This window comes from Lichenostomus cassidix, chromosome 8 (assembly GCF_008360975.1).
Source record: "Lichenostomus cassidix isolate B80296 chromosome 8, HeHo_3.0, whole genome shotgun sequence".
Lineage (NCBI taxonomy): Eukaryota > Metazoa > Chordata > Aves > Passeriformes > Meliphagidae > Lichenostomus > Lichenostomus cassidix.
In genome coordinates this window covers 23,201,376-23,228,687 of record NC_139489.1, presented here as the reverse complement: position 1 = coordinate 23,228,687, position 27,312 = coordinate 23,201,376, and the positions used below count along the sequence as shown (strand labels likewise).

The 27,312-nt window shown below is 51.6% G+C and overlaps 1 protein-coding gene across 3 annotated transcripts in view; it reads left to right on the top strand.

Moving 5' to 3' along the window:
• The window catches only part of NOS1AP (nitric oxide synthase 1 adaptor protein), a 42,414-nt gene that overhangs the window by 8,007 nt on the left and 7,095 nt on the right, over window positions 1-27,312 (top strand). Inside the window, exons 2-10 of one of the 3 annotated variants that reach the window (XM_085068387.1) lie at window positions 1,980-2,051; window positions 20,781-20,873; window positions 21,255-21,328; window positions 21,937-22,045; window positions 22,235-22,376; window positions 23,444-23,583; window positions 24,157-24,324; window positions 26,147-26,312; window positions 26,884-27,030. In XM_085068387.1, coding sequence (XP_084924513.1) covers window positions 1,980-2,051; window positions 20,781-20,873; window positions 21,255-21,328; window positions 21,937-22,045; window positions 22,235-22,376; window positions 23,444-23,583; window positions 24,157-24,324; window positions 26,147-26,312; window positions 26,884-27,030 — 1,111 coding nt within the window. Of the gene's footprint in view, window positions 1-1,979; window positions 2,052-20,780; window positions 20,874-21,254; window positions 21,329-21,936; window positions 22,046-22,234; window positions 22,377-23,443; window positions 23,584-24,156; window positions 24,325-26,146; window positions 26,313-26,880; window positions 27,031-27,312 lie in introns of all 3 variants that reach the window. The other 2 variants (XM_085068388.1, XM_085068386.1) reach the window with 2 other exon arrangements.

The window sequence follows — 27,312 nt, the reverse complement described above, 5'->3', positions numbered from 1 at the left end:
ACACACACAGTTGTGGCCATGAGGTCGTGGTGGGCAGCCAGGAGCTTGGCATTGCTGGAATTCATGTGGCTGTGGGAGCCAGAGGTGGATGTGGCTGTTTCCTGCCCAGCTGGCACTGCTTGCCCTGTCCTTGGGCATGGCTGTGTTCTGCACCTGCCTGGGAAAGGGAAGCACAGGGGAAGGAAAGTGATTACCAGGCGGTGACCTCATGCTGTTTGGAATAGCTGGAAGAAGATAGGCTTCCTCTGGCTCCAGAAGTCTGTCCTCCTCATAGAAGATAAGAATCCTTCTTCTCCAGGTGGTCCCTGGCAGAAAAGTGATCTGGGAAGGCTTGGTGGGGAAGTACAACAGGGATGTTTGCCAGGGGCAGGATGGGGAAAGACTTCTTCCTTAGGTCCTGCATGGTCACTGCGAGTTCAGGGCTCCAGCTGCTTCTATCCTCCTCCTCATCTCCTCCTTTTTACTGATGGTTTCCTGACTTCACATCAGAAGAGGGGATGTTTTGACGTCCGAGATGCTTCTCTCAGATGACCTGCCCTTTTGACGGGGTGACAGGCTCTGCGCAGGGGATGTGACAGAGAGCTCAGCCGGGGCTGTGTGCTCTCAGCAGGGCAGCGAGGGGCTGGGGCTGGGCAGCTGGTGCTGAGTGTCGAGTGCTGGCGCCACGCGTCGTGGGCTGTAATTCCCGGTTACGTAAGGCTGCCCTGCACCGCGGCAGCCTGCGCGGCACGTGATGGACATGCCAGCTGTTTGGGGGTTATTTTTATATTCTCTCTCTTCACATCTCCTCTGTCGGCACTGGCTGCCCGGTGCTGGCTGCTGGACACCTGCCTCTGTGTCCCCCCAGGCAGGAGCTGTGCATCTGGGGATGGCCTCGCCGAGCTTGTTGGGTTGGGGTGTGGGGGCTTAGCAAGGAGGGCTCTCACAAGCACAGGGCTCTGAATTTCTCTCTTAGGAGGCTCTCTGAGAAGCGTGCACACAAAGCCCAGGCGTGGTCATGCATCCTCTGCACCTTGCCCTCCCTCCTCAGAGGTGGCAATCCCAGTGGAGAGGAGCTGGGAGTCCCACACCAATGCTAGGAGGGAAATAGTCCCTCTCAGCAGCCTCTGCCTGAGCACGTGTTCAGACACTCAGGCACCCATGTCAGTGCTGCTGCTGGAAACCAGTGACCTGGTCTTTCATGGTGCCAGCGGAGGTTATGGCCATATTCACAGGAACACGTAGCCCTGCTGGGTTTAGTGCCCGTGCTGTGCTGCCGAGGGTTACGTCAGCCCTTGTGTCGAGATGAAGCGTGGGAGCACAGAGGGCCAGTAAATAGGCTCAAAACGCTTTTCTTCTAACTACACGTTTTTAGTGCTCAGCATTGACTCTTCATCGCTTGTCTGTTTTCTGATCCTTCTTCAGAATGTGCCCTCTTCCATTTTATTTTTAAAAAGGTTTTTGTTCGGCGTCTCTCTGTGCTGGGTCGCAGTGGCGCTGCCTTTGGTCCCCTTTGAATAGCAAAGCGGCTCCTTTATTCTGTTGGCTTGGCCTGGAGGCTCAGCATCCCTGCAAAAACAGCCACGGGTTTGGCAGGGCTGTAATTAAATAATGAAGGGCCTGTCACAGGACAGGTTGGTCCAGCTATTTTAGGTATATTCCAATATCCAAGTCTGTAATAGATGACTCACTGAGGCCGAGGGGATATTTGCTTATACCTGTGTGCTTTGATCATGGCCTAGATGAGTGAATCCTGCTGGCCTGACGGCTGAAGTTATTTTATTGCTAGAAAAAGGGGTTTTGACTACTTGCAGCATTGTAATGAGGGAACAGCTTCATATGGTGGGAGGCGTGCAAGGATTCACGTGCAGCAGGCAAAATGCTGCCCATTTTCCAGAAGTGACCCTGGGTTTCCTGTGTGGATGCCATTGAGGCTGTGGTGGGACCGTGAGGTTTCCAGTGCTGTAGGAGCTCAACTAATCTCCTTTCTCTCCCTGCAGTACATCGGGAGCCTGGATGTGCCGCGGCCAAACAGCCGGGTGGAGATCGTGACAGCCATGCGGCGCATCAGGGTGAGTGTGGCCACTGCTCCTTCCCCTTCTGCACCAGGGTGGCTGGGCTGCTCCTCCATCTGCACTTGCAGCTTTGTCCTGCATAAATCCTGTCCTCCAGTGTGTTCATAGCTCCGTGTTTTTCGCTGTCCCTCTCTCCGCTGACATCTCCGTGTCACCCGGGTGTGGTGCCTGCAGGCTCTGTGTGGCACAGGGCCCTGTTTGCAGCGTGGCTGTCCCCGTGGTACCCAGGCATCCTGTGTGCTGTGTCTGTGCTCCCAGTGCTGCATCCTGTGCAGGAGCAGGTGGTGGGTGGAAGGTGGATGTGGGTATCAGGCTGCCGGCACCTGATGGTAACTGTAGCATGTCCGTGGTTACTCGGATTTCCTAATATGTCAGTCCCAATAACAAAGTAACAAGGTGCTGGTGCAAGACTTACCTTAGGGTTTTACTGCTTGTGTAAGAGTTTCAGCAGCATGAAAATTCGGGTGCTGCCTGGGTATGGCAGCAAGTTAGTGCTAAATGGCAGTGTGCAAATTAAAATGCAGAGTAATGAGCTCTGGGGCTGGCCAGCAGTGAGCTTGTTTAACGGTGAGTAGGTCAGGGGGTGTCATCTGGTAATGAAGTCATCTGGCTTCCCAAAATACTTACAGTCAGGATATGGGACACTCTTGCTGTATAATGCTTGGCCAACAGCCAGGAGAGGATCTTTTCTTCTGCTCCCCAGCCTCTTGCCAGCACAATTGGAGGGTGTTCAGAGGGGGCTGGGAGAGCAGCAAACCATGCGCCCCATGAGCTCGCTGTCCCCAGGCTTAGAACAGCAGGAGTTTCACTGCTCTTCAACATGGGACAGCTCTAGGGGCTGGGCTGGACCTTGGGGTGGTGTCTGTGGCCATGTGGCCGCAGGCACAGGTAATTTGGTCTGTCCTTGGGCCACAGCAAGGAGACTGCCCTGTCCTCCAGGGATGGCTCTCTCCTGGGAATAACACTCTTGACTGGAAGGACCTGAAGGCACTTGCAGGGGTGTTGGGTAATGGATGAGCTGTCTTTCTGGTGGCCTCATGGGATCCCATAAGCACTGGACCTTTTCCTGTCACTGAGCAGCCCTACCAGAGCTCTGCTCCTCTCAAACCCTCGTGCAGATAATCTCATTTTCTCTTTCACCAAAGGAGGAGAGGAGTACCATATCCCAAGGTAAGGAGTATCATATTGCAAGGACACAGATTTCAAGGCTCTTCTGTTTCAAACTTCCAGGGTGTAAATAGTTTGTGGGCTTTCCTCAACAGCTTTCCTACCTGCTGTCCTCTCTGTGGTGGTTAATGTTGTAACTGGTGCATGCTCTGGGAAGTCCTTTATGCCATTAGGTTTGCTCCCCTCATTTCCAGACAAGGTTTGGAACAGAACAACTATTCAGCCATCAAGAACTTTTATAAAAAGCAGTTTCCTTCGCTGCCTTTCAAGATAAGACTTTTGAAAAATTGCAGCTCCAGCCCCAAAATCACAGAGCTCCACCTCAGCATGGGAGGACTGGCACAACTTTGAGGGCTTAAGTAAACTCTGGGGGAAAAAAAGTACACCAGAACATCCTTGTTGACCAATATAAATAAACTCAAAGCAGAGTCTAGAAATTCATAGATAAAGTTCTGACTGGCAGGGAGAGGACACAAAATAGGGTAAAATAATGGTTTCTCATGGTGAATGATGTGTTTGAAAGGTGTGCTCAGGCTTCCTTCACCTGGTGTAAGACAGTAGAGATCCAAGTCATTGAAAGGCTGTGACTTGCCGATCAGACCTGCCAGAGAGACTTTGAATGTCTGTTTATTTGTCAGGGGGTGCTGTTTGTGAGGAGGATGCCATGATGGTTGGTTTGATGGCTGTTTTTGTGTAAATCCCTGCCGTGGTTTCCTGTGCTGTGCTCTGGCCATGTGCCTGCTGCAGGATGGACCACAGCGTTGCTGAGGACATTTCTGCCTGGGCTGGCTGCCTGGGGCCCATTTCAGTTTGGCTGGAGCTGAAGGAATGCATGTCCTCTGTAAAGAACACAGCTACCCTTCTGCTTTAAGGAATAAAATTATACCATAATATTAGCATGGGGAAACCAGAGGAAGAAAAAGTTTATTTAGGCACAGAAAGCAAGCAAGGGGAGATCGTCAAGTGCAAGCAGCAGCAGTTCTGTGTGTAGGGTTTGAAGCAGCTGCTGACCCTGAGGTTTGTGTGGTTTTTAATGCAGTCCCTGGTTTAGGGGGAAAAATACTCTGTCTCTGTTTGTTCCAAGTTAGTCACTGCTGGTGAAAGAGGGGATCCCTCACCCTTCCCTCTGCTGCTTCAACTCCCCTTTCTCAATGCTACCTTTGCCACAGCCGCTCTCTGGGCTTTGCCTCTAGTTACTAAATTATTAAAAAAACTGATCTTGCAAAGAAGTGAGTGTCCTGTCTGCCCAAGAATGGGGATCCCAGTGCGTGCCCTGCAAGCCCCCCATGACTGCCTGTGCTGGGCTTGGAGCAGGGAGGGACTGGGGCAGCAGCAGCACCTCCTGCAGCGCTGCCTCCCTTCCACTCCCCCACACTGGGATCCTGGCTTCCTGTTTAGATGGAGACCTGACCCTCTGGGGGCACAAAGGAGGACACTGCATAGCTGACATTGCTGGGATGCCTGCTCCAGGCAGGCTCCCTGCTGCCACACTCCCACTCTGCAGAGCAAAGCAATGGCCGTGGGCAGGACGGCTCCACCTGAGCAGGAGGTGTAGGTTTAGCCCAAATCTGGTCCCTTTTGTGCATCAGGGCTGAGAGGGATAAGGGCTTGTTTTCAGTGGGGCTTCTCTTAGTACAACTGGCCCTTTTTTCCTCCTCATCCCAAAACAGGGTGACCCAGTCCATGTTGTTTCATTCCCTGAACTGCTGGAGTAGGTTGGCTTTCAAAATGCTCCTTGGCTCCTCTGGATGAAGGGTGTAAAGAACTGATCCAGAAGTCCAGCCTGTGGGCACCTGAACATCAAAAAGCCCCAAACTAAGAGCGGTGTATTTTCCCAACCCTCAGGATTATGAGCTGTTGAAGATTTTAGTCGAAAGTGCCTGAGCAGGTGGCAAGATATCTTTTTCCTTCCCCTCCCTTCCCAGTGAGCTTATGGGCCCTAAATGACAATGACAACTGTATATTTTTTATGTTGTCATGATGTAAATACATGCAAATGCTTTCCTCTCCGTGCCCTAGCACATCTCCAGTGCAGCCAGTGCTACCTGGCTGGGGCTTGATGCTGTGGTTCTAGAGAATTTGGAATCAGCCCTTTTGGATTGCTGAGTGCAGCTTTAATCCAGGTTTTCTTTGGAGCCAGAAAGGATGAAATCCTATATAGGCATTTCTTAAAAGCTGCCTCTGTGGAAGTCTTCTGCAAGGCTGTTTCTGGGAAGTGTCCAGCTGAGTTTTGCAGGCTCAAAACAGGGAGGCATTCCAAGCACTTGAAAATCTAGCTTCTCTACACCTCCTACTCTGTCAGGTACATCTGATTTTGTGGGACTTCTGCCGCTTTGCAAAGCTGAGCTCAATTTTAGCAAATTGGCAAAATCGCTGAATTTCAACAAGCTTGTGTAAAGCAAGATTTTGCATCCTCTGCAGGCGACAGGTGCGGCTGGACTGGTGTGAAAATTGATGTGTGTGGCCAGTTATTTGTGTAGAGCTCCTGGTGTAACTTTGAGTTCATTTAATTAGAATATTTCTCAGATATCCCCGTTCCTTCCATGATGAGGTTTTGAAAGCGTTAATTCATTTACAGCGATGCCTTCCTTTTTTTACTTTTCTCTCACCATGCATTGCTGTCTCTGCTGTAAAACAGAGCAGGATTTAGGAGCAAGCTGGCTCTGTGTGCCTGGGGCAGCCCACCCCTGTCTGTCTGTGAGGACCAGCACAGTGGGAAGTGGGCTGGCCAGGAGATGCTCAGGCTTTGGCCACCTGAAGAGCACAGCCTGCTTCGTGCCAAGTCACGGCGCTCAGCACAAGGTGAATTATTGACAAGCTAATGACTTGACGTGGTTATCCAAGATGAACAAGATTTTGTTGTATTAGATCTGGGAGGAACTGAAAGGATGTGTGCAATAATTTCAATTGCTCTTTCAGTGCTCTGACAGTCACAGTAAAGGGGTGAAGCCTTCTGGGCAAGCTCATATTTCTCCTGGCATCACCAGTGCCACTTAATGTCTTAACAAAGTAATGACTGGTCTGGTATTGCTAAGCATGAAATAGGCCAGGATCTCATCCTGTGGTTAGTATTTAATCAATAAACTGGTTAAATTAGTGCCCAGACTTATTGGAGCTGCCTTTTGTCCAAGACTGCCCACAGGGGAGGGATGATTTCCAGGAGAGTTGGCCAAAGTGTGGTGGCCCTGGCTTTACTGCCTGCCTTAATATCATGGCCAGGATGAGCTGTTTTCCAGTGGAGCTTTGGACTCCAGTGGGCAGTAAGTAGTGGAAGTTATGATGCACACATAGTAAAATTACAAGTTTAGAGAGGTAAATAACTCTATGTGGCAAAGGACAGGCATCTGGACTGGTAAAGAGGTGTGAAGAGTGAGCCATTATGCTCACACTTAATTAACGCTGGAAAGCAAAGGCTGAGCCCTAGAGGAAAGCAGTGAGGGATGGGGCTTGGGCACTGCTTGCCAGGGAGACTTTGGGAAGGCACTGAGAGCACTGAGATGTGAGCAAGCACTGCCTGTGCCAGCTGTCTCCTGAGTGTGTTGGGTCATGCAGTGGCAGGAATGACTGGGCTCAGCCAGACGTGTGACCTGGTGGGTGCTGAGGAGATGAGGAACAGGCACTCTCCTCACCCCCTGGTCGCTGGCTTCATAAATAAGTCACGATAAGCTCATTGCCTTTCAGCTTCCAGCAATGCCCTATCTAAGAGTCCTCTGCCAAACTTGGGACAGAAGCATGTCCTTTGTGGCCAGGCTCCAAAACATGGTGGGGTGGACACCTTGGGGCAGGAAAAAGCAGGGGGTTCCCAGCTGCATGGAGAGGTCACCTGTGGAGCCAGTGAGGATGAAGTAAACCATAACCCAGGTGGGGCAGCGTGGTTTGGGACAGCTCCTGAGCCAGGAGGTGCATGCCATGTGTGGTCTTCCCCATACCTGCTGTCTCCCTGAGGAGCTCAGCACTTCTGCTCTGGGCAAGTGTCCCATGGGCAGGCAATGCTCAGGGCTCTGGCAGGAGCACATCAACTGGTGCTGGGCATGCCAGCACAGGCAGCAGTGTTCCTGGTGGGTGATGCTGGCCTGCAGCCAGCCCAGTGCCTTGGAGAGAACTGGAAGCCAAGTAGGCACCAAGCCCAGGGCAGGACTGGAGCTGCTGGCAAAAAGCTGGGAGGCAGCGGTGCCTTGTGTCCTCTACGACCCATCACACATCCTTGCCCTCCCTTTGCTTGGGCTGGACTTTCTTGGGTTGGACTCTGCTTCTTCTCTGGGAGTCTGCGGTGTCTCCCTGTGATTCATCTCCCTCCCTGCCTGGGGGCTTTCCCCATCACGCTCACACTGAGTCACTTCACTGGCTTGTCAATGCCACCGTCTGAGCCATCAGCAAATATCTGCAGGGAGCTCAAGGGAGAGGATGGGGAATAATGTCTGACAGGCTCCCTGAATGGGGGGGAGGGCAGATCTTTGCTATCACTCCTTCCCAGCCTTGGGATGCTCTGCTGTCTCCCACCCCCTCTCTAAGTTCATGGCCAGTGTGTAGTCATTTCACAAATGTTCATCTCCTGTGTAGCCTTGTGCTTCCTATTCCTCCTGCTTCCCACTTGTTCTTCCTCAGAAATGGCTCTTCAAGCATGTTTTAAGGATAGCGCTGGTGGGCTGCACTGTCTGTGGGGCACAGCATGCTGGACAGGTAACCCTGGCTGTCCCTGGCTCCTTGCAGTGAGGCATCCTACGGATGGTTCTGGCAGGGCAGCAGGCTCAGTTTGGTGCCAGGGCTCAGCCGCACCAGAAGCAGGGGAATGTGGTGCTGCAAACCCTGCTTTCTGCTGGAGCACAGACACACATGGAGTCTGCGGGACTGCAAATGCCATGGGAGCTGCCGATGGGGCTCTCCTGCTCTGGCTTTTCCTCCTGCCAAGAAAAGAGTGATTTGTTGCACACTCTGCCTCCCAGGCATGGATGGATTTAGCCTGGCTGTCAAAGTGAGGAGGAGGTCTGCAGCTTATTCTCAGAGATTTGGGGTCATGTTAGCACTGGGCATTGCTGTTTGTGAGGGTTTGAAGAGTTCCTACAGAAGCCATCATCCTCTGATAGCCCTCTGCTTTTTCTGCAAGGTGACAGAGCTGCCTTTGATGGCCTGACCCTCAAACTTGCTTAAACCTCTGCAGAAGGTATTGCTACTGAGGGAAAGGGCTGTGTTCAGTGTCACCAACACTAACACACTCAGCTCAGGGCATGCCAGCCCCACCACTGTCACCGAGAGGGGACAGTCTATTCTACTGCCAGAAGATTGCAGGTGAAGATATCCATCTGCACTCACCTTTGCATTTTGAGGTAAATTTCTAGCTGTGCCTAAGAATGAGCTCCTGGCTACCTGAGAGGTTGTTGAGAGGAAAAAATGGGTTTGAGAGATGTGCTGAGGTTTGGCTGTTTTCAGGCTGTGTGACTTGTCCTGGCATTTTCCAGCACTATCCGGTCAGTGCAGTGGAGAACTGAACCTTCTGCCTCAGTTTGTGTCTCCTCACACCCATGGCATTGCTTTTATTTGGAGGTTTTTCCTTTCTTATTTACTGCAACATGGAATTTTCACTCTTCATTTTAATAGATCAGTGCTTTCATCAGTTTTCTGCCATCATGGCAATGTTTTACTCTGGGGATGGAGTGGGTCCAAATGCTCCCTGGTGCTGAGTGCTGATGCTACGTGGGCCTGAGCAGGAGAGATGCAGGCAGTCTTATTTTGGGCAGCCACATCTTCCAGCCAGGCCTGAGTGTGTCCAGAGATAATACCTCACTCTTGCTCCATGGCTAAAGGGAGAAATAACCAAGGAAAAGGAGAGCAAAGAGTTTAAAAACACCCACAAGCAGAGGTCAAGCAATATTTAGTATCTGTTTTATGGATGAGGAACTAAGACACAAGGAGACTGTGACTTGTCAGACTCCTTCCAAGGGAGACATCCCTGTGCAGGGATCCAGGCTGAATTAAAGTCAAACCAAACTGAAGGCAACTTTAAATGCTACTCTTATGTATGATCCTTTCTGCTCTTGTGCTTCCCTGCTGGCCTTCAAAGGCCAAGAACCCTTTAATTTAATCTGTTGTGGTGTTCTCTGCTGCATCACCTCAGAAGAGAGACAAAGCCCGGGGCAGCAGCCTTCCAAAAAAAAAAAAAAAAATGCCACGTGCCCCAGTTTCTTCCCTGCTAAAATTAATTCTTGGTGGTTTTGGCTTGGTGCAGCAGGAAGATGTTCCAAGGGATGCTGTGCACCAAGTAGCCGCCGGGGAGGCGCAGAGTCAGAGCCTGCAGCAAGGTGAGAGGGATTTTGGCGCGAGGCAAGAGCTCCGCGGATGTCACGGCGTGTTCCTGCAGCGTGCGGGAGCAGAGGAAAGGAGCACATCTGTTTAAAAGGAGAGGTTGCAAAATCTATTGTGTGAGCTGGTCTGTGGAATGGGAGTTTAATTAGGGAGTGGGAGGAAAGGATGTATCTATTGTAGGGCAGCAGAAGGAGCACTGCCCAGAACAAGGGAAAGGAGCCAAGCGCTCTCCCCATCCCAGCACAGAAGGGCTGTAGTGTGCAGAGCACGATGAAAGCCCTGGATTTTCCTCCTCCTGCCTGCACCTTCTCACCTCACAGGGGGCTGCCAGGGCCACATTGGGCTGCTGCTTCTCCTCATGGCACTAAGGCCATGATGTGGTCTCTGGCTGCTCTGGTGTCCCTGTAGACAATAGTTGGTGGGTGAAGTGATCTGCTTCAACTGGGATTTTTGGAAGGCACAGACTGTCCCATCTGGAGTAATGTCAACCCAGGGCAAAGGTTCTAGACAAAGAATTTTCAGAGAAGAAAATGCTTCCTTCTTCCTTCCTGATGGAGGAGAAGGATCCCAGTGATTCTTAATTTGTCACTTTGTTTTCAGCAGTGGGAGTGTACCATGATGGGGAAAAATCCCCAACCAAACCTGTTCCCCATGTTGTGTGCTTGCTTATGGAAGCTGCTGATCTGTTCCAGCAGAAGCTGCAAAAACTGGCCTGAAGTGTGTATTTGTCACAGGAAATTTCAGCAGAGATGGTTAAATTTCAGCTTAATTCTTTAACAGGAAACAGCCCGACCTGTGATGTTGTACAGTGTTGTTGTTGGACTGCAGTAGTGATATGCATCAGGGAGAGCCATCTCTTTCTTTTTATCTCCAAGGCCTCCAGTTTTGTTTTAGCTTTCTGCTCCAATGGCATTTTCTTATTCCCTCTTAACATGATGGATGGGATTGGTCTGGACTCCTTCAAACACTCCCTGATCCTTGGGAATTTGGGGGATGTGTATCTCCAGCACTGGAAGCACAAAGAGCACATCTGTGCTGACCTCTATTTACATGCTAAGAAATCCACATTATCTAAAAGGAAAGAAATCCAGAATAATTGGCCAAAGCTGTTGGTGAGTGTGACTCGGGGTGCAGGTCCCCTTGAGCTTTCTGGGAAGAAAGACCTGTCTTTCTCTGGTTTGAATAGATCCAACTTCAACTCACAGCTAGTTGATTTTGTACATTTGCCTAAAGTCAGAGCCTTTGATGAGAAGAAGCTCTTCCCCAGTCCCAGGTCTGAGCTGTGGATAAATGCCCACCGTGCCTCTCTTTGGAAAAGCTAAATACAGAGACTTTGTTTTAACCTCTGGGGTGTAGGAGTCTGGGAAAACTGCCTCGTGTTCTTGTTGCTTTTCTCTGAACTGTTTTCTGTTTCTTCTTTGAAGTGTGTGATAAAGCAGAACATGTTCTGTTGGAATGGATTGTAGTGGCAGTGATTTCAGTAGTGCTGTGGTTTGAGATAATGTCACCTTTTTGTTTTGCTGCACATTGCCCAGGACCACAGTATCTTCATAGTGTCCTTTGCCCTGGGATGACACCTTTCAATGGCTCCAGGGTCTTTTTAGGATACATTTCTGCATCTTGGCAGATGCAGCTTCTGTTACTTTTTCCTGTGAGAGGCTGCTTGGCCAATGCCATATAAAATCATCCTGAAATGAGTAGATGCCAGATTCCTGTACACTTGGCCTGGATAGCAAATACTCTGTTTTTTTTCCAGGCCTGCATAAAAATGAGTATTGCTGTGTTCTCCTCACTGGGGTTTCCTGGAAGCACAGTGGCATTCTGTCATCTGTCTGTCTCTCATTGCTTCATCTGCTCAGGTGGATTTCAACCCCTCTTTTCTAACTCCACCTAAAATCTTGCTAATTTTATTACTCAGAATTTCTTTCTATAATTCTGTCTAGATCTCTCTAAAGGACATTATTCTTATTGCCTCTGACATGTAGAATTTTGTGAATGGGTTTTAATACCTGCATTAGTTATTGTTGAAATAGGAACTTTGAAGCAAGTGTGGTATGAATAATTACCTCTTTTCTCCAGTTACAACCCAGAAACATTGCTGAGCACCACCAGCATCTAATGAGCCCCACAGGGCTGGCTTGTTTCTGATGCACTGAGCGTTTAATGCTGCTGCTCATTCATTCTTTATTAATTGTCTGAATTTCATAATTGCTGATTTAGTTACAGTATTACCAGCCTGCCTTCCTTGGTGTGTCACTGCTTCTCTGCCTGGCTATTCTCATTTGCCTTCTTAGCTGGTCTTACTCAAGCTTTTTATGCAACAGTGGGAGAGCAGCGCTGTGGTGAGCAGTAAAAAAAAATACCAAAATAAATCCTGTATTTCACAACTTGGGGCAGAAATATCACCGTGCTGTGATTTGGCTCGGTTTGCTGAGCTGACACCTTTCTGAAGTGCTGTGTGGGTATCTTCTTAGGATGCCCCTTGCTTTGTCACCTGCCCTCAGGGTGGATTTGTGCTCTTCTGGAGTATCAGCCCTGCCTTCGACCCTTCTATGTGGGCAGGGATTACCTCAGCTGCCTTGAGGCAGGGTCTGTCTTTGAGAGAACGAATTCAGGGAAGAAAGCTAATCTTGAACACAGAAATTTTGTTTTCCTTCTCAGGTGGAGGAAGGTGCTGGGCTGGACATAGCCTGCCCTGCCCCGTCAGTCTTGCTGGTGAGAGAAAGGGGCAGGAGTTTATTGGGGATTACTGTAAAGGGGTATGACTAAACTGCTGCAAATGCTGCTCTTTAAGCCAAACTTGTTCTAGGACATGGGCTGAAACCCACTCTGGGTGGGATAAACAGAGGCCATTTCCAGGCTCTTGTAGTTTCTTACCTTCCTCAAAGGGCGGTTGCACCAAACAGCTTGTGCTGCCTCTGCCTGCATAGGTCAAACCAATGCATGTCTAATTAAAAATGCCACAAATTCCAGTCAGATGTGGGCTTTCCAAGGAATGCACTTCTGCTTATTCTAGCAACAGGTGGTAAATATTAAAACGTGTACAGCTCATTTCTTGTGTCCTCCCTCCCGGGCTGTGAAAAGCAGCGCCAGAGCGGTGCCCGCAGATGCACACAGAGCCCGTCCTTGTTTTCCTTAACTGAAGGAAGCAGCTCAAAGCCCGGCTGTTATTTTTATAACCAGTTTGACCAGTATCCCACACGCACCCACGCACCGGTTAATTCGCACCCTGGCTTGGTCACCGGAGATGGCAAAATGTGAAGGCAGGGGGGAGCTTGCCACCTCCCACACAGGTCCATGCTGTTATCACTTCCATGGATTTCTGAAAGGAGTTTGGAGATGTTTTCAAGGCTGGGAGATAGCGTGTTGTGTGTTCTCCGCCGCCCTCCATGCCTGGCTGAGAGGTGCCACTTTTCCCAGCCCGTGAGCAGCACTCACACTCAGAGCCTGAGTCTGCCTGGGCTGGAGGAGAAATGATGTGGCTGGGGTGGGATGGGGTCCCCAGCTTTCTTTCATAGGTTTGGGATTAGTCAAGCCCCTGTGGAATGAACAGTAGCACTTGCACAGGGACATTGGTGGCTTTGGTGAGCTGCTGGTGGAACTGAGGGATGTTGCTGGGAAGTGTACTCTTGCTCCAGCATCCCTCATGACACAGTGCTGCTGCATCCCCCGTGGGCTTCCATGGCACACAGCAAGCTGCTGAGGTGTCTCAGGCCTCCTTTGAATCTCTGATTTTTTAAAAAAAACAAACACAGAGAGGTATGAAACCCCTGAGGATTTCTTGTAAGGGAGGTAAATCATCTTGCAAATGGAAGTCTTCAAAAGAAGGGGTTAGAATAAGCCACTGCCTGTTAACTTTCTCCATTTAACCCTATGACTGGTATTGATTCAGTTCTTACCAATTCTGATTTCTCTGAGCTTCCTGTGAAGCTGCTTCTCCTGCAGATGGCTCGTGTGTGTGTGTCCCAGTTTGCCATCTCAACTTGTGAAACTCGGAGGTAGTGAGGGGAGGTTGGAGGAAGCGGATGGAGGCAGCTCTCTGGGAGGAAATAGCAAACCGAGCAGAAGGCATTTATTGTGAAGTATTCTATGTTATTGGAAAACATATTTTGTGTGATAGATGGGTATGCTGCAATCCTGGGATGGTTTTGAAGCAGCAACCTTAACTTTGCTCTGCTGCTCTCACAACATGGATATTTTTAGCTTGATTCCCATTTATACCCATCAGTACTCGCAACCATCACAGACGGTTACCAAAATTAAACCTGAAGTTGGATGGGAAAATAGGCACTGACCTTGTCAGTGCAAACCAAAATCATATCTATTTCAGACAAACACATGTACCTCAGAGCTGCATTTCCCATATGTGCAAATGCAAACTCCAAGGAACTGTGGAAGTTTAAAAAAGCATCATTAAGCCCAAGAACAAGCATCCAGTACTCCATTATTCCTCCTCTCTTCCAAATTGCTATGCCCTTAAATTTAAGTCCAGTTCATGCCAAAGCCACCAGCAATGGGCTGTAGGTAGGAGGAGAGGGGAAATTTAATCCTGAGGAGTAGTTTAAACCCAGACTATCAGGATGGCAGAGGTGTCCGTCATGTTTGGCCATGCCATGCTGACAGTCTGCTGGTGGAGCTGGTGGGAACCTTCATCCTGGCCCCAGATATGTCCATGATTCTGTGACCCATGGTGGGATCCATCCCTGCTGCAAGTGTGAGTGCCACAAGCTAGTTTTGTCCCCAGTTTTTGTGGTAGGAGTGGGGAGTCCAGGTAAAGTGACCATACTGGGGAGATCCCCAACTCTCCCTGCTGTTCTCTTTTTGTATCCCAGCTCCGGGAGGGAGCAGGGAGGTGCTGCTGGCATCCCATGGCAAGTGCCCTGCTTCTGTGTGGGCATAGTCATGGCCAGGCATGTACTGTGCAAATGCATGGAGGAACTGGGGTGTGATGGGATCCCATGCCCATGGTGAAGGGTGTGGGGAGTCCTCACACACAGGCAGCAGCACAGCACTTTGGCAGGCTGGCTTAAGGCAGTCTTTTAAAAATGGGTTTTAGTCCATTTATTGCTGATCACATTAGTAGGCTAAGCAGGTATTTCAGTGTGCTCCCCTCCAGCAAGCCTGAGTCTCCTGAGAGCATCAAGAGCAGCCCAGAGAAGTGGACTGTCAGGTATTTTGAAGCCTTGTTCAGAAATACCTCTTGGATGTAGCTGTCTGCCCTCTTGGGAGGTGCCCTGCTTTCCAGCCATTTCATCCCCTGACATCTACTGCTGCTGTCCCAGTAGGGCTGGAGGGAGACATGGACCAGGGCAGGCTGTCAGGTGCCTTTCTGTTTGTGGGCAGCAGCCTGAAGCAGAAGTGAGTGATTGATGCTCCATGGCTGGAGACCTTGCTGGCAGGACCCTGACTCTCTGCTGCCCTACCCTTCTGAGCCCAGGCTCTGGGGGGAGGCACTGCTGCCTCTGCTCCCTGCCCAGCTGGGCACAACACAGTATTCCCAGATCTGCGTGGCTTGGATGGCTGGGAGCTCTTCTGATCTACAAAGCTGCTTCTGGCCAGGTTATATCTGTTTGCTGCTGGGCCAAAGCTGTATTTTAAATCACTCCCTCCTCCTCTCCATGCTCTTTTCCTTCAGACTGAAAGGCACACTTCTCCTCCAGTTAACCAGAAAGGAAAAAGAAGGCATGAGGTGTTCTGGCTGCAGTCTGCCCCTGGTGCTTTGGCAGGATCCTGGCACTGAGCTCTGCATGTTGGTTATCCCACAAAGAGCTAGCGGGAAGCCAATGCTGCCTTCCTGCTCCTCCTGCTTTCCATACCCATCCCCAGGGTGGCTTGGCACCCCTGGCCAGGAAAAAAGGGCCTTTCCCTACCAGGTTCCCGTTCCTGCACAGCCCGCAGGTGGCTTCTGAGTCATTCAAGGGCACTGGGGTTGGTGCCATTTCTTTGTGTGGTTGAGTAAAGCGAAATCCTCGTGCCCTGTACAGACCTGTGTTTGCTATTCCTCCCAATTACAGCCATTAGGATCCCAGCAAGGTTTCTCAGGCTTCCCTCCTGGGAAGCTCCTGGACATTTCTGAGGTTTGCTGTCATTGCCCATGTTTTCAGCAGCAGGAATTGTGAGGCATGTGCTTCCCCCCCAGCCGCTAATTCTCGGCGCCGCGGAGCCTGTGCCGATTGAACTCGATCCCGGCTGTCATTTTGTAATAAGTTAATTCTTCATCAAGAGCACAGCACCGCTCCTCCCCCCAAGTGCTGGGAAAGCCGGCGCTAGTCTGGCACGTCTGTCATTAGCCCGGGCTGACCCGGGGTTAAAGTCTAACTCTGGAGGTATTTTATGAGCTGCTGTGCCAACCAGCTGCGAGGAGGAGCTGCGGGGGCATCGCCATGGGCACAGGAGCTCAGAGCTGAGGGTGCTCCCAGCAGGGTCCTGCCCAGCCAGCCCTCTGCATTCAGCACAGGTGGCTCTGGGGGACGCGGCTTTGCTCACAGTTTCATAACCTTTCTGGATAAACACATAGAAATATAGCTTTCTGGCAAAAATGACATCCTCTTCTATGCTTTTTCTTACAGCAGATTTTCGTCTCCTGCCTCCCAAGCTGGCAGAGCAGCAGTGAGTTTTGTGGGAATTGCTTTTTCCCTGTTAATTGAATTCTCAGACCACTGCTCTTTCCCCAGTACAAGGTACAAGCTTGTAACCTTTTTTTTTTTTCTTTTGAGGAAGGAGGATAAAGGATGGAAAGGTGCAGGGGTAGCTTGATGCACTTAGAGCAATTTCCTTAAAAAGATATTCTGTGTATCAGTATTCTGCTGGCACAATGTGACCATAAAGCATTCCTGGTATCTTCCCTTACTGATGGATAGTGCTAGTGGGCAGACTTAAATCTGTACCTACAGCAGTTTAGATGGGCCAGAATGAAATGAGGGCATTTTTATTCAGGTTAACATTTTTCGGATGCTTGTGAGTGTGGGGGGGGATGATGGATCTAGAAAGATATCATCTCTCCTCCTCAGTGTCTGATCTGCCTAACCTTGTGTGCAGCACGTGGTTCCAAGTTTTCTCACAGCTCTGCTGTGTGGAAACAGCCCGACAGGGATGGATAGCATCTTTCTAGGGATGCTGAGTTTTCCCTGCTTTTCACACATACCCATCGCTCTCAGATTCATACATAATTTTACTCCAAGCTGACAAGGTTACATGCGCTCTCTATTAAGCAACATATGTTACACTAAGTTCTCCAGAAAGGGCAATTTTAATACTCTGCCACTAGGAATGCGTTGTGCAATGATGCATACACCAGCTGGCTTCTTTTCCTTCCAAAGTTATTTAAATACTGAACTCTGCATAAAAGACAGATGTTGAAAATAGACTCCCACTAACCTGAGGTCAATGGTAAGGCTCCCATGCTCTGATGGAGTAGATGTTTCTCTTCCAGTTGAAAGGATGAATATGTTTTTTTGTGGGCAGTGTAAAAGTAAGGGATTATCTTTATTCACTCAGCTCGTTGGATTTTATGAGTGATCTTATAGTTCTTTTCCATTACGGAGACCACCTTTGCTTTACTTCTCAAATAGTTGTGGGGTTTCTAAACTGATGTATCTCAAATGTCCATTTTCAGCCTTTGCTCAAAAATTTTAATGCAGCTCTTAGAGCTTCAGTTGGAGACCGACTGTGGAGTTGTGCAAGTCCAGGAACAGATAATTTTGCTTTGTTTCCTTTTCCATTTTCTGTGTATTTCCCTGAAATTAATTCTTCTCTTTCTTCTGGCATTGCCACATTGCTATAAACAAGAATTAATATAATTAATCCAAGCTTGTAGCATTATTACAGATATTTAAAGACCCAGAAACATGCCCAAAATGTGCAAACTGCCTGGGTTGAAGGCTAAGAAAGCTCTTCTGTTACGGCATTTAATTGGTTATAAGTAATACAGTGAAATGCTACATGGTGTGGAACCAAGGGGGATCATGGGAATGCGTTGCAAATCCTCTTTCCTTTCTTGATTTCAAGCTGGATAATTATTTCTGTATCAGTTCTTTATTAAGCCGTAGGCTAGGATTCAGCTCTCCAAGATCGAGCCAGGGGTAGCTGAGCTCATCATGTGTGAAATGTGTTTTTGTTCCTGAAGCAGTCACCAAATCACATTGCAGTGCCCAGTGAATGTGGGGTGAATTGCTGTCACCCAGCTCCTGCACCCAAATACAGAGACACTCCTATTGCACATCTTTGGGGATGCAGGATGTGTTCCCAGTAAGGACTGGGTGGCAGTGGCCCAGTGTCTCTGGAAACATGTGGGTTTTCTTTTCCTGTGGGTCAGCCAGTGCCCTCTTGTTTTGGATGCAGCAGCAGTGGCTGTGGCTGTGCAGACCATCTCAGAGTCCCTTTGGTGACATTTCCAACCCTGCCATCATCACCTCTGCTCTCCTCTGAGCAGCAGGGAAAGCTAAAATCCTAATGCTTTACATCCCTCATAAGCTTTCTCTCTTCACTGTGCAGCAGAAGGAGGAATGTTGACAAATATAGGCAGACATGGCAGATCTCTGTGCCTGGGCAGAGTTGTCATCAAGAATAGCTCCAAACCAGGGAGCTCCTGATCAGCTGTACAGAGAGGTTCTTCCATGACTCCATTAAGTGAAGGGTTTTGGTTTCATCCCTTACAGCCTCTGTGGCTCAGATCTCACTTAGAGGAACTGCACAAAGCTGACACTCCCTTAGACCAAATTAGGAAGCCCCTCCGAATCAGCAACAGCATCTCCTGGCCTGTGGGACCCGCAGTGCTTTCCCTGCACAGCGCCGGGATGTGAGAGGCAGCTAGCTGAATGGCTGTCTTAATGAATCCTCTTCCTTGCTAATTTGTTATTAAATGACGGTTAGTGTTTCATTAGAGCCCCAGTGGGGATGGTTCATTAGCGTGTTACTGGCTGGAGCCGCGCTGCAGAGCATGGGAAGCATATCCCGGAGAGCCGCTGGGCTCGTTGGACTGATTGCTCTAATGAGCTCTGGATGAGGTGGGATGGGTAACAGCCCTCTAAGCACATGGCTCAGGCTTCCAAAGGAGCTTGCCTCTCGAGTCAGTGTCAGGATAAAGGCATGGATTTGTGGAAGGGCTTAACAAATCTGTCTGGTCGGTCCTTCTGAGAATTTGACTTCTTTGCTTCCATTGGTTCTTGCTGGAGTCTTGCCGTGACCCATCAGCTCAAGGGGGCTTTGGCTTCAGCATGGCAGAGGCACAGCAGCTCTTCCCACAGCCTTCCTCTCTGCCAGGCTCAGGACAAGCCTGAGCAGAATCCCTTGGCTGCAGCCAGGGATTGTGGAAGCCTCTCTGAGGAGCTCTGCATGATTCTGGCCCTGAAACATGCCAGGGCTGGGTAGCATCTTTGCTGAAACCTCCTGGCCTGTCTGCATTTCTGTCCTGGGGCTGTTATTCACCAAAAAAACAGGCTAAAAATAGTCTTACCCTGAGATATTTTTTCCCTCTTCCATGCCCGCATTAGTTAGCACTTGGGGTTAGCCCAGAATAGAAACCCCGTAGCACCAGGAGCTTGGAAATGTGACTGGATGTGTATAATCAATGGTCATTAGGACCAATAAATCAGGCTGCAGCACCCCAAGGTGCCATGCAGTCACCCTGGATGCTGCAGAGAGCATCCAGCTCAGCCTGCAGCTCCTGGAAAAATAACATGCAGAGCCTCAGAAAGGACTAGATTAATTACTCCAAGGTAGTCAGGCCAAAGCACACCTTTTGAGGGCTAAATCAAGACATTCCTTTTGTGTTGGGTTTGAGGCACTGGTCTAATATCGTGACAAAGCACAAAGAAAGGGCTCTTGAATGCAGTTTCACCTCTGCTGGTAATGATGGGGAAGAGGAATATGATGGGACTTGGAGACTCACCAGTGGACTCTTTGGTGAGGGGCTCTGCTGAGACTCTTCTCCATGAGGAGTAAGCCATGCAAGCAGCATATGGGAGATCTTCTGGGGGGCTTTGATGCTGATAAAAACCATAGTGGGAGCCTGAGCTCTGCTTTCTCCAGCCCATCAGCATGGCTTCAGCCCTGGAGTGGGTAGGCTTGCCTGGTCTGTGCATGGGGGAGGGCAGAGCTGCATTCCCCCCACTGTTTTCCAAGCTGTCTGAATCCCCCATCCCCTTCAACGACTTCAAAATGGCTTTGAGGAATTGTGCTTTCAGGTCTTTTATCATTTGATCACAGGTCAGGGCCAGCAGCTTTTCCTGCCTGCTGGCTCTGGCTGCCAGAGTTAATACATCATGCGGTGCTGGAAATGTCACAGCGAGGCTGGCGCGGGCCGGAGGCAGGGCTCTGCTCCCTCTGCAGAGACACTGCCCAAATAATGGCAGGATAAATCAAAGCACTCTCCTTCAGGCAGGCATGGTGCAGGATGCAGGGCTTTTCTGGGCACAGAGGGTCTGTCCCATGGCTGTGCACAGGTCCCTGCAAGTGGGGCCAGCACATCGGGTGCCTGATGTGGATGCCTGTGGTAAACCAGTTATGAGACTCCTCAAAAGTCCCACAGCAGGATCAGCCCAAATGGTTTATTCAGGCTATTCCCCTGCCAGCCCTCTCCATGCTTGTAAGACTCTAAATGCCAAAGTGGGTGGATTTGGGGAGAATCTCATTGTCTCCCTGGGCCAGACCAGGGCTTTGTGTTTAGTCACTGATCTTTGGAAGTTCCTGTTGGGATTTTTTCCTGTCCAGTGACTTCTAATTGAAGTGAGTAATTGCATTATCCCATCTCCCCTGGAGAGGTTCATGGAGTCCTCAGCAATCATCTTCAGTTTTAGACTGAGCCCAAAAATATCCAACTCTTTGAAATGCCATTTCACTTTCCAGAGCTCAGCAATGGCCACAAGCCAGCGGGGCTGCTGATCCCTGGGGGCTGGCAGAGCTTGGGGGGTGGTGGTCACTCTCTGGGGAGGCACAGTGCTTCAGAGGGGCAGGGCAAGTGCCTTTGAAACACAAGCTACCATTCCCAGCAGCATCCTGAACTGGGCAAAGCATTATCCACATCCAGTGCTGGATTGCTTTGGTGTGTGCTCCTCCAGATGCTGGGCATAGGGACATTGCATGGCAAAAAGACCCCTTTGTCCTGTCCTAGTGTGGATGCACAGGTTGATGTGGGCATGTGGGATCAGGAAAACCTGTCCCTGTCCCTCTTGCCCCTTCCTGTCGGAGCCTCTTCAGCCCTCCCTGGGGCTGTCCTGGCACAGGAAGGCTAATTCAGGTATTTTCTTCCATCTCCCGCAGTATGAGTTTAAAGCCAAGAATATCAAGAAGAAGAAAGTGAATCTCATCGTGTCAGTGGATGGTGTGAAGGTCATTCTGAAGAAGAAGAAGAAGGTAGGCAGCACTGGTCCCTGGGGCAGCAGTGCCTCAGCAGCAGAACCCCTCTCCTTCTGGTGCAGGGAGCTGCAGCATCCCTGAATTTCTAGGAAGCTCTGGTGGTGTGGGAGAGGAAGGGATGGACTGGGGTCAGCCACGTGTGAGTCATGTTCCTGCAGGGTGGCTGAACCAGTCCTGATGTGGGTGTAGAAGGGGCTTGAGGGGTCCTGTGGGAGGTGATATGGGATGTGGCTGGTTCCCAACAGGACCTGACCCTTGGCAAAGGGTTGCAGGGGAGCAGCAGCAGAGCTGTGACAAGACCTTCCCAAATCTGTCCCCAGACTGTCTCTCTGCCCTGTCCTTGTTCTCAAGGACAGCATCTGACGTACTCATTTTCAGTTTCTTTCATTGCAGAAAAAAGAATGGGCCTGGGATGAGAACAAAATGCTTGTCATGCATGATCCCATCTACAGGTAAGGCTGCTGGGTGAGGGGACAGAGGTTTGTGTGGCTCGGCCATGCCACTTACCCACACCACACCATTGTTGTGCTGGGGACTGACCATGGAGAGCTGCCACCATCCTGTGGAGAGCAGCCCGTGGTGCCTCCCGAAGTTCCCAGCTCCCCCTCTCCATCTTATTCCCAAAAGCCCAGAGCATGGGATGTCTGTCCCAGGGAGGTCAAATTGGAGTGAGAGAGGCCCCCAGCCATGCTGGAAACATGGTGGCAGGCACCTGGGCAAGGCAGCCAGCTCTGTGGGAGCAGGTCAGGACTGGGGTTTGCTCTACTCCATCCCTGGAGGGCTCCTGGGCTGCTGACTCTGTCCTGTGGGGCTGAGCAGAGAAGTCCCGTGCTGCCTTTGCAAATTGCTTGCTGCTGCAGAATCAGCAGGATAATTTTCCCATCTGAGGTAAAAACACTGCCAAAAAAAATTCTGATGGGCTTTAGCAGGGATGTGCTGCAGAGGCTGGGCATCTGCCAGCACCCCGTGCCATGGGAAGCATTGGTTGTGGCCTCAGCAGTCTCCTGGGCATGTGGGTAATGTGTATGCTTGTATCTGCCCTTCCATTCTGTCTCTGCAGGATATTCTATGTATCTCATGACTCCCAGGACCTAAAGATCTTCAGCTACATTGCCAGGGATGGCTCTAGCAATGTCTTCAGGTGCAATGTCTTCAAATCCAAGAAGAAGGTAAAGATGCTGAGATACGCATTTCATCCTGGTGTGCTTTCATGGCACTGCACTGGAGCTGGCAGCCTGGGGCACCCTGGAGCTCTGAGACCCTGTGGCAGCACACAGGGACTCCTGAGAGCTGTGCCAGGCTGGGGGGGTCACTGTGCTGAGGTTACATCCCCTCTCTCCTCTCCTTGCCTCCTGCAGAGCCAAGCCATGCGCATTGTCCGGACAGTGGGGCAGGCGTTCGAGGTGTGCCACAAGCTGAGCCTGCAGCACACCCAGCAAAATGCAGATGGGCAGGAGGATGGAGACAGTGAGAGGAATGGAGATGACCTGGATGTCCCAGGTATTCTACAAAGGGGGAGGTGTGGGGGTGGCGTGGGGCTCCTGGAGCCTGGCAGATGTGGTTTACAGAGGCATTGTGTTCCCATACTGCTCCTTTCTGGCTGACACCTCTGGGCAATGGATTTGCACAGCAAGCTGACCTGCTGTGCTTCAGTCTCAAGCTGGGTTCTTGCCCAGCAAGGAACCTTCTCTAGGTGTTAGCCGTGATCCTCTCAGACATCCCCCTTGCTGGGAGCCCATTAGCAGTGCCCAGGACTCTGCTCTCCGTGCTTGGCTGCACACACTGCAAACATTCCCTCGCTGCTTCCGCACAAGAGGCCCCAAGCACAGACCTGCCTCGTGTCCCAAGGCACGCCTGGGTCTGGGGCCAGCTCTCTGCAAGTCCCTGAATGGGACATAGCCGTGTTTGTGGTCTTCCCATCAGAGGGAAGGCAGATGATTTGGAAGTGGTTGGTCAAACCTTTCCTGTGCTGGGTGGGACACCGGCAGGTCGTGCTGCCTGTCTGTGTGTGGATTGCCTGCCCTGCCCTGCCATCCCATGCTGTGGGCTGGATCCCCCCCATCCCAACAGCAGCAGCCTGGGCTGGGCTGCAGTTTCCTGCTTGCCTCTGTGACCAGTGCTGTCGTGATGATCTAATCATTGGGCTGCCCTGGGCTGCTCATTGTTTGGTTTTCCTCCGCACAATGTCCCAGCCACGATATGCAGCTCCCTGGGGAATGCAGAGCATCTGTTTTTTGTTTTTCTTTCCCCATAATCTCTTGTTTACCTTTCTTTAGCTTTATCTGTGTTTTCTGTTCTTGGTGGCCCGTTTGTCCCACATCAGGGCTTTTGGCTGCTCTTCCCAGGTTTGATGTGCTGGGGCTGGGAGTGTTTTTGGCCACAAGCCTCCCCCAGCAGCAGCAAGAAGAGCAGCCGTGTCTCTCTGTACCTGCTGCCCTGCAGGGCTGGAGGGTGGGTGGCACGGGGCGGTGGGCATTGCTGTGGGCATCGCTCCCCTCACTGCAGGAGAACCGTAGTGAGCTCCAGGTGCAGGCAGGCCGTGCCCTGCCCTGACTCTGCTCCCACAGCCTGTCGCCTCTCCGGCGTGGAGAGAGCGGCTGCCTCGGCCGAGGAGACCGACATCGACGCCGTGGAGCTGCCGCTGCCCGGAGCCGACATCCTGGACTTCAGCCGCGGCGTGACCGACCTCGATGCCGTGGGCAAGGAGGTGGGTGGCCACAGTGAGCCAAGGGTCCCTGCCCTGCACTCTCAGGGGGTGGCACGGCCCCAGCCCCATGACTGATGCTTATCCCGAGGGCCCCGGGGTCGGGAGGGATTGTGCAGCATTCCCCAGCTCCCGGATCAAAGCCATCTGCCGCTGCAGGGCTGCCCTTTGGCTCGGGGCCCAGGGCGCTCCTGGAGAGTGCTGTGCCAAGGCTCAGCTATGTGCAGCCACATGGAAAGCGTTTGGGGCAGAGCTGATACGGATTTTTTTTCCACAAAAAAACAAAAATAAAAGACTTTTTTGATACAGTGGAAATTCCCATGGTAAGCATCAGCCTTAAAAAAATATTTTACAAAAATATTTGGGTTGTTGTTGAAACTGAAAAAATACTGCGAAAAATCCCTTACTGTTTGCAAAGTTTGTCAGCACCCTCAGGAAAGCATGCATTAGCTTTGAATGCAGGTGCTTCTTTTCTGAATATTTTGGGGAGCTGCTCTGTGCCGAAGCTCATGTGTGCCTGGTGGCTCTCTGAGGTGAGTGCCAGGGGATCACGCTTTCAACCTTGGTGTTTTGCAGAGCTGCCTCCACCCTGAAGATATCCTGACAGCATCACCCAAGATGCTGCTGCCCTCATCTGCCCAGCTGCCCGACCTGGGAACACCCCTTTCTGCCCACCACCAGATGCAGCTTCTCCAGCAGCTCCTGCAGCAACAGCAGCAGCAGACACAAGTGGCTGTGGCACAGGTTGTCCCCTCCATTCTTTCCCAGGGGCAGTGGCAGGGCTGGGGCACACTACTGAGCCCCTTGGAGCTGCTGGAGTATCCTGCCTGAGGCAGTGTTGAAGGCAGGCAGCTCTACGGGAAGCTCCATGAGGTGCTTAGGTCTGCTTGCTGCCAGGTGTCTTGGGCCTTTGGCCCCTGTCTGCTCACCAGTGCCCTGCCCCAGTGACTGGTGCCTGGGCTGTGCAGCTGGCAGCTCACTCTCCATGCAGCTATTTCTCATTTAAGCAGCTCTGGCTGCTTTATCTAACTCATTACCTGAGCTTTACTTGTTCCCTGACCCTTTGCAGGGTTCTCTGCAATTCATCAACTTTCTTCCTGGCCTGAGCAATGGGCTCCAGCAGCCTTTCTGTGCTGCCCCGTGGCTTTCCTCCTCTTGCATCAGTAAATCAGTATTTGTGCTTCTGGCTGAGCTGCTGCCTCCAGAGCCCACATGCCTCTTGGGGTCACAGGCTGCCAAGTTGCTTTTCCCTCTAGAAGAGGGACATGCATCCTCGGGGAATCCTTTATGTCTGTCTAAGTATAATGCTGCTCGCAATCCAAAAGGCTCTGTGGTGCCTGCTCAGAGTGTAAAATATTGCACCCCTTGCCCTTGGTCTGGCTTCATGGAAAGCTGTAAATCCCAGTCCTTTGCTTGGCCTCCTGTCACTCCCAGGCTCACCCTGCTTCAGCTTGGCTCTCCCAGGGACACTGCCGTGCCACCTTACTGGCTGCATGTGGGCAGCACCTGCCTGGCAGCACACCTGGCACTGCCTCCTGGTACCCATCCTGGGGGGCAGATGGCCCCCAGCTGGGCAGTTCTGGGGGCCCTGCAGCTGCAGCAGCAGCTCACAGCTTGGCAGGTACAGAGAGCTCCCTCTTCTTCCTCAAGGTCACTTTCTAGACCAAGGTAAAACAGCCTTTCGTGTTTGGTGGGGATATTTTTGTTTTCTGGTTATTTTGGTTTTGAGTTTTTTTGTTTCATTGCAAATCTGTGCTTTACTGGTTCCAGTCATTGCTGGAGAGAGGAGCAGTGGTAGGAGCCATGGGTGGGTGCCAGGAAGGGGTGCTGAGTCAGTGTGGCCCCCAGATTACTGCTGTCCCCTTGTCCAGTGTACATTTCTGGGGCTCTCCTTGCTCGAGCACAGATCAGAGAACTGCTCTGGGCAGGAGCTCCTGGCTGTTTGCCCTCAGGGACATGGTGCTGGGGACATAGATGTTTGCATATACACAGTTGTGCTGAAATCAGTGGTGGTCTTGCCTGTGGGCTCCCCACAGGCATTGCTTCCCAGACCCAGGGTGAGCCACCACCCTCTGCAGCACCCTGCCATCTGTGTTACTGCAGCCCCTCCTTGCGACAGAGGCCTCTGGCTGGGCCCTGTTTCTGGGAAACCTGCCCAAAAAGACAGCTTTTCCAGGGCCAGCTCTGCTGCACGGCTGCACCTTCACTCACCCACAGCACCATCCAGTCAGTTGAGCATGTCTCCTCAGCTGCATCCATCTGCCTTCCTCCTGGGCTGCCCTTTCCATGCACACCTGCAGCTCATGTGCACAACTGACAGTTCCATCAGTGCTGCCTGCCTTGGCCTCAAGCTTTTCCATCAGGGAGGTCAGGGGACTGAGCTGCAGGTGTGACACTGCCCACACACTCCTCGTCACATCTGCAGTAGCTGCAGGGAATAGCTGCTCCATCACATCAGTGAGGAGGATGCTGGTGAGCCCTGGTAGAGGAGCAGGGATGGCTGCAGTTGAAGCCCTCCACCCTCAAGCAGCATCTCCCCGTGCTCACCTGCTCTCTCCTGTCCCAGGTCCACCTGCTGAAGGACCAGCTGGCAGCAGAAGCAGCAGCACGGCTGGAGGCCCAGGCTCGTGTGCACCAGCTCCTGCTCCAGAACAAGGACTTGCTGCAGCACATCTCCCTCCTGGTCAAACAGGTGCAGGAGCTGGAGCTGAAGCTGGCGGGGAACACAACCAGTAAGCGCTGCCGCCCCTTCCTCTTCCCTCGCACCTAGCGAGGGCTATGGGGGATGTGCATGTGGGTGTTTTTCTTGGGTTTTTTGTGTATTTCCAGTCGGTTTGCTCAGAGGGATTTTTGTGCCCTTCTGGCCTGGCTTGTGTGTGTGCAGCAGGGTGCTTGCATGCAGCATGGGAAGGGGCTCTGGGAGGGCTGTATGGACAGGTAGTCACCTACCTCCATCAGCTGTATGTCCGCTTTCCCCAGTGGCTGCATGCTCCAGGCCAGCTCCATACCTGCCCAAGAGCCACTACTTGACTTTCCTCTCTAGCAGATGTGACCATCAGCTCCTTGCAGGAGCTGGGCTGGAAGACAGTTAACTTTTTGTCCTGCAGAACTGGCCCTTTGTTGGCCGGCAGCAGCTCCTGGCATCAGTGACGCCAAATAAGCCCCTCAAAACAGTGAGAGTGGAGAGGCTGATACCCAAATGACCCCCGACTGTCCTACTCCGGCCAGTGTGCAGCCAGCCACAGTGTCCAGGATATGCCCAGGCAAGCTGGGCCTCTTAGCCATGCCCTTCTCTTGCAGCAGGCTCCCAGGACAGTCTGCTGGAGATCACCTTCCGCTCCAACGCCCTCCCCGTCCTCTGCGACCCGACCACCCCGCAGCCTGAGGACACCCACCCACCGCCGCTGGGCCCCAGCTCGGCTTTCCCCAGCACCATGGGCAGCCCCATAGGTAGGAACGACTGTCTGGTGAAGCTGGAGTGCTACCGCTTTCTGCCCGACTCGGGGCCGCCTGCCCCGGAGCCAGCACTGGGCAGCCTGGAGCTCATCAAGTTCCGCGAGTCGGGCATCGCCTCTGAGTACGAGTCCAACACGGACGAGAGCGAGGAGCGCGACTCCTGGTCCCAGGAGGAACCGCCGCGCCTGCTCCACGTCCAGCCCAGGCAGGACCTGGGTGACAGCCTGGAGGACGAGATTGCCGTGTAGGGGTCAGCAGGAGGTGGTGCAGAGCAGC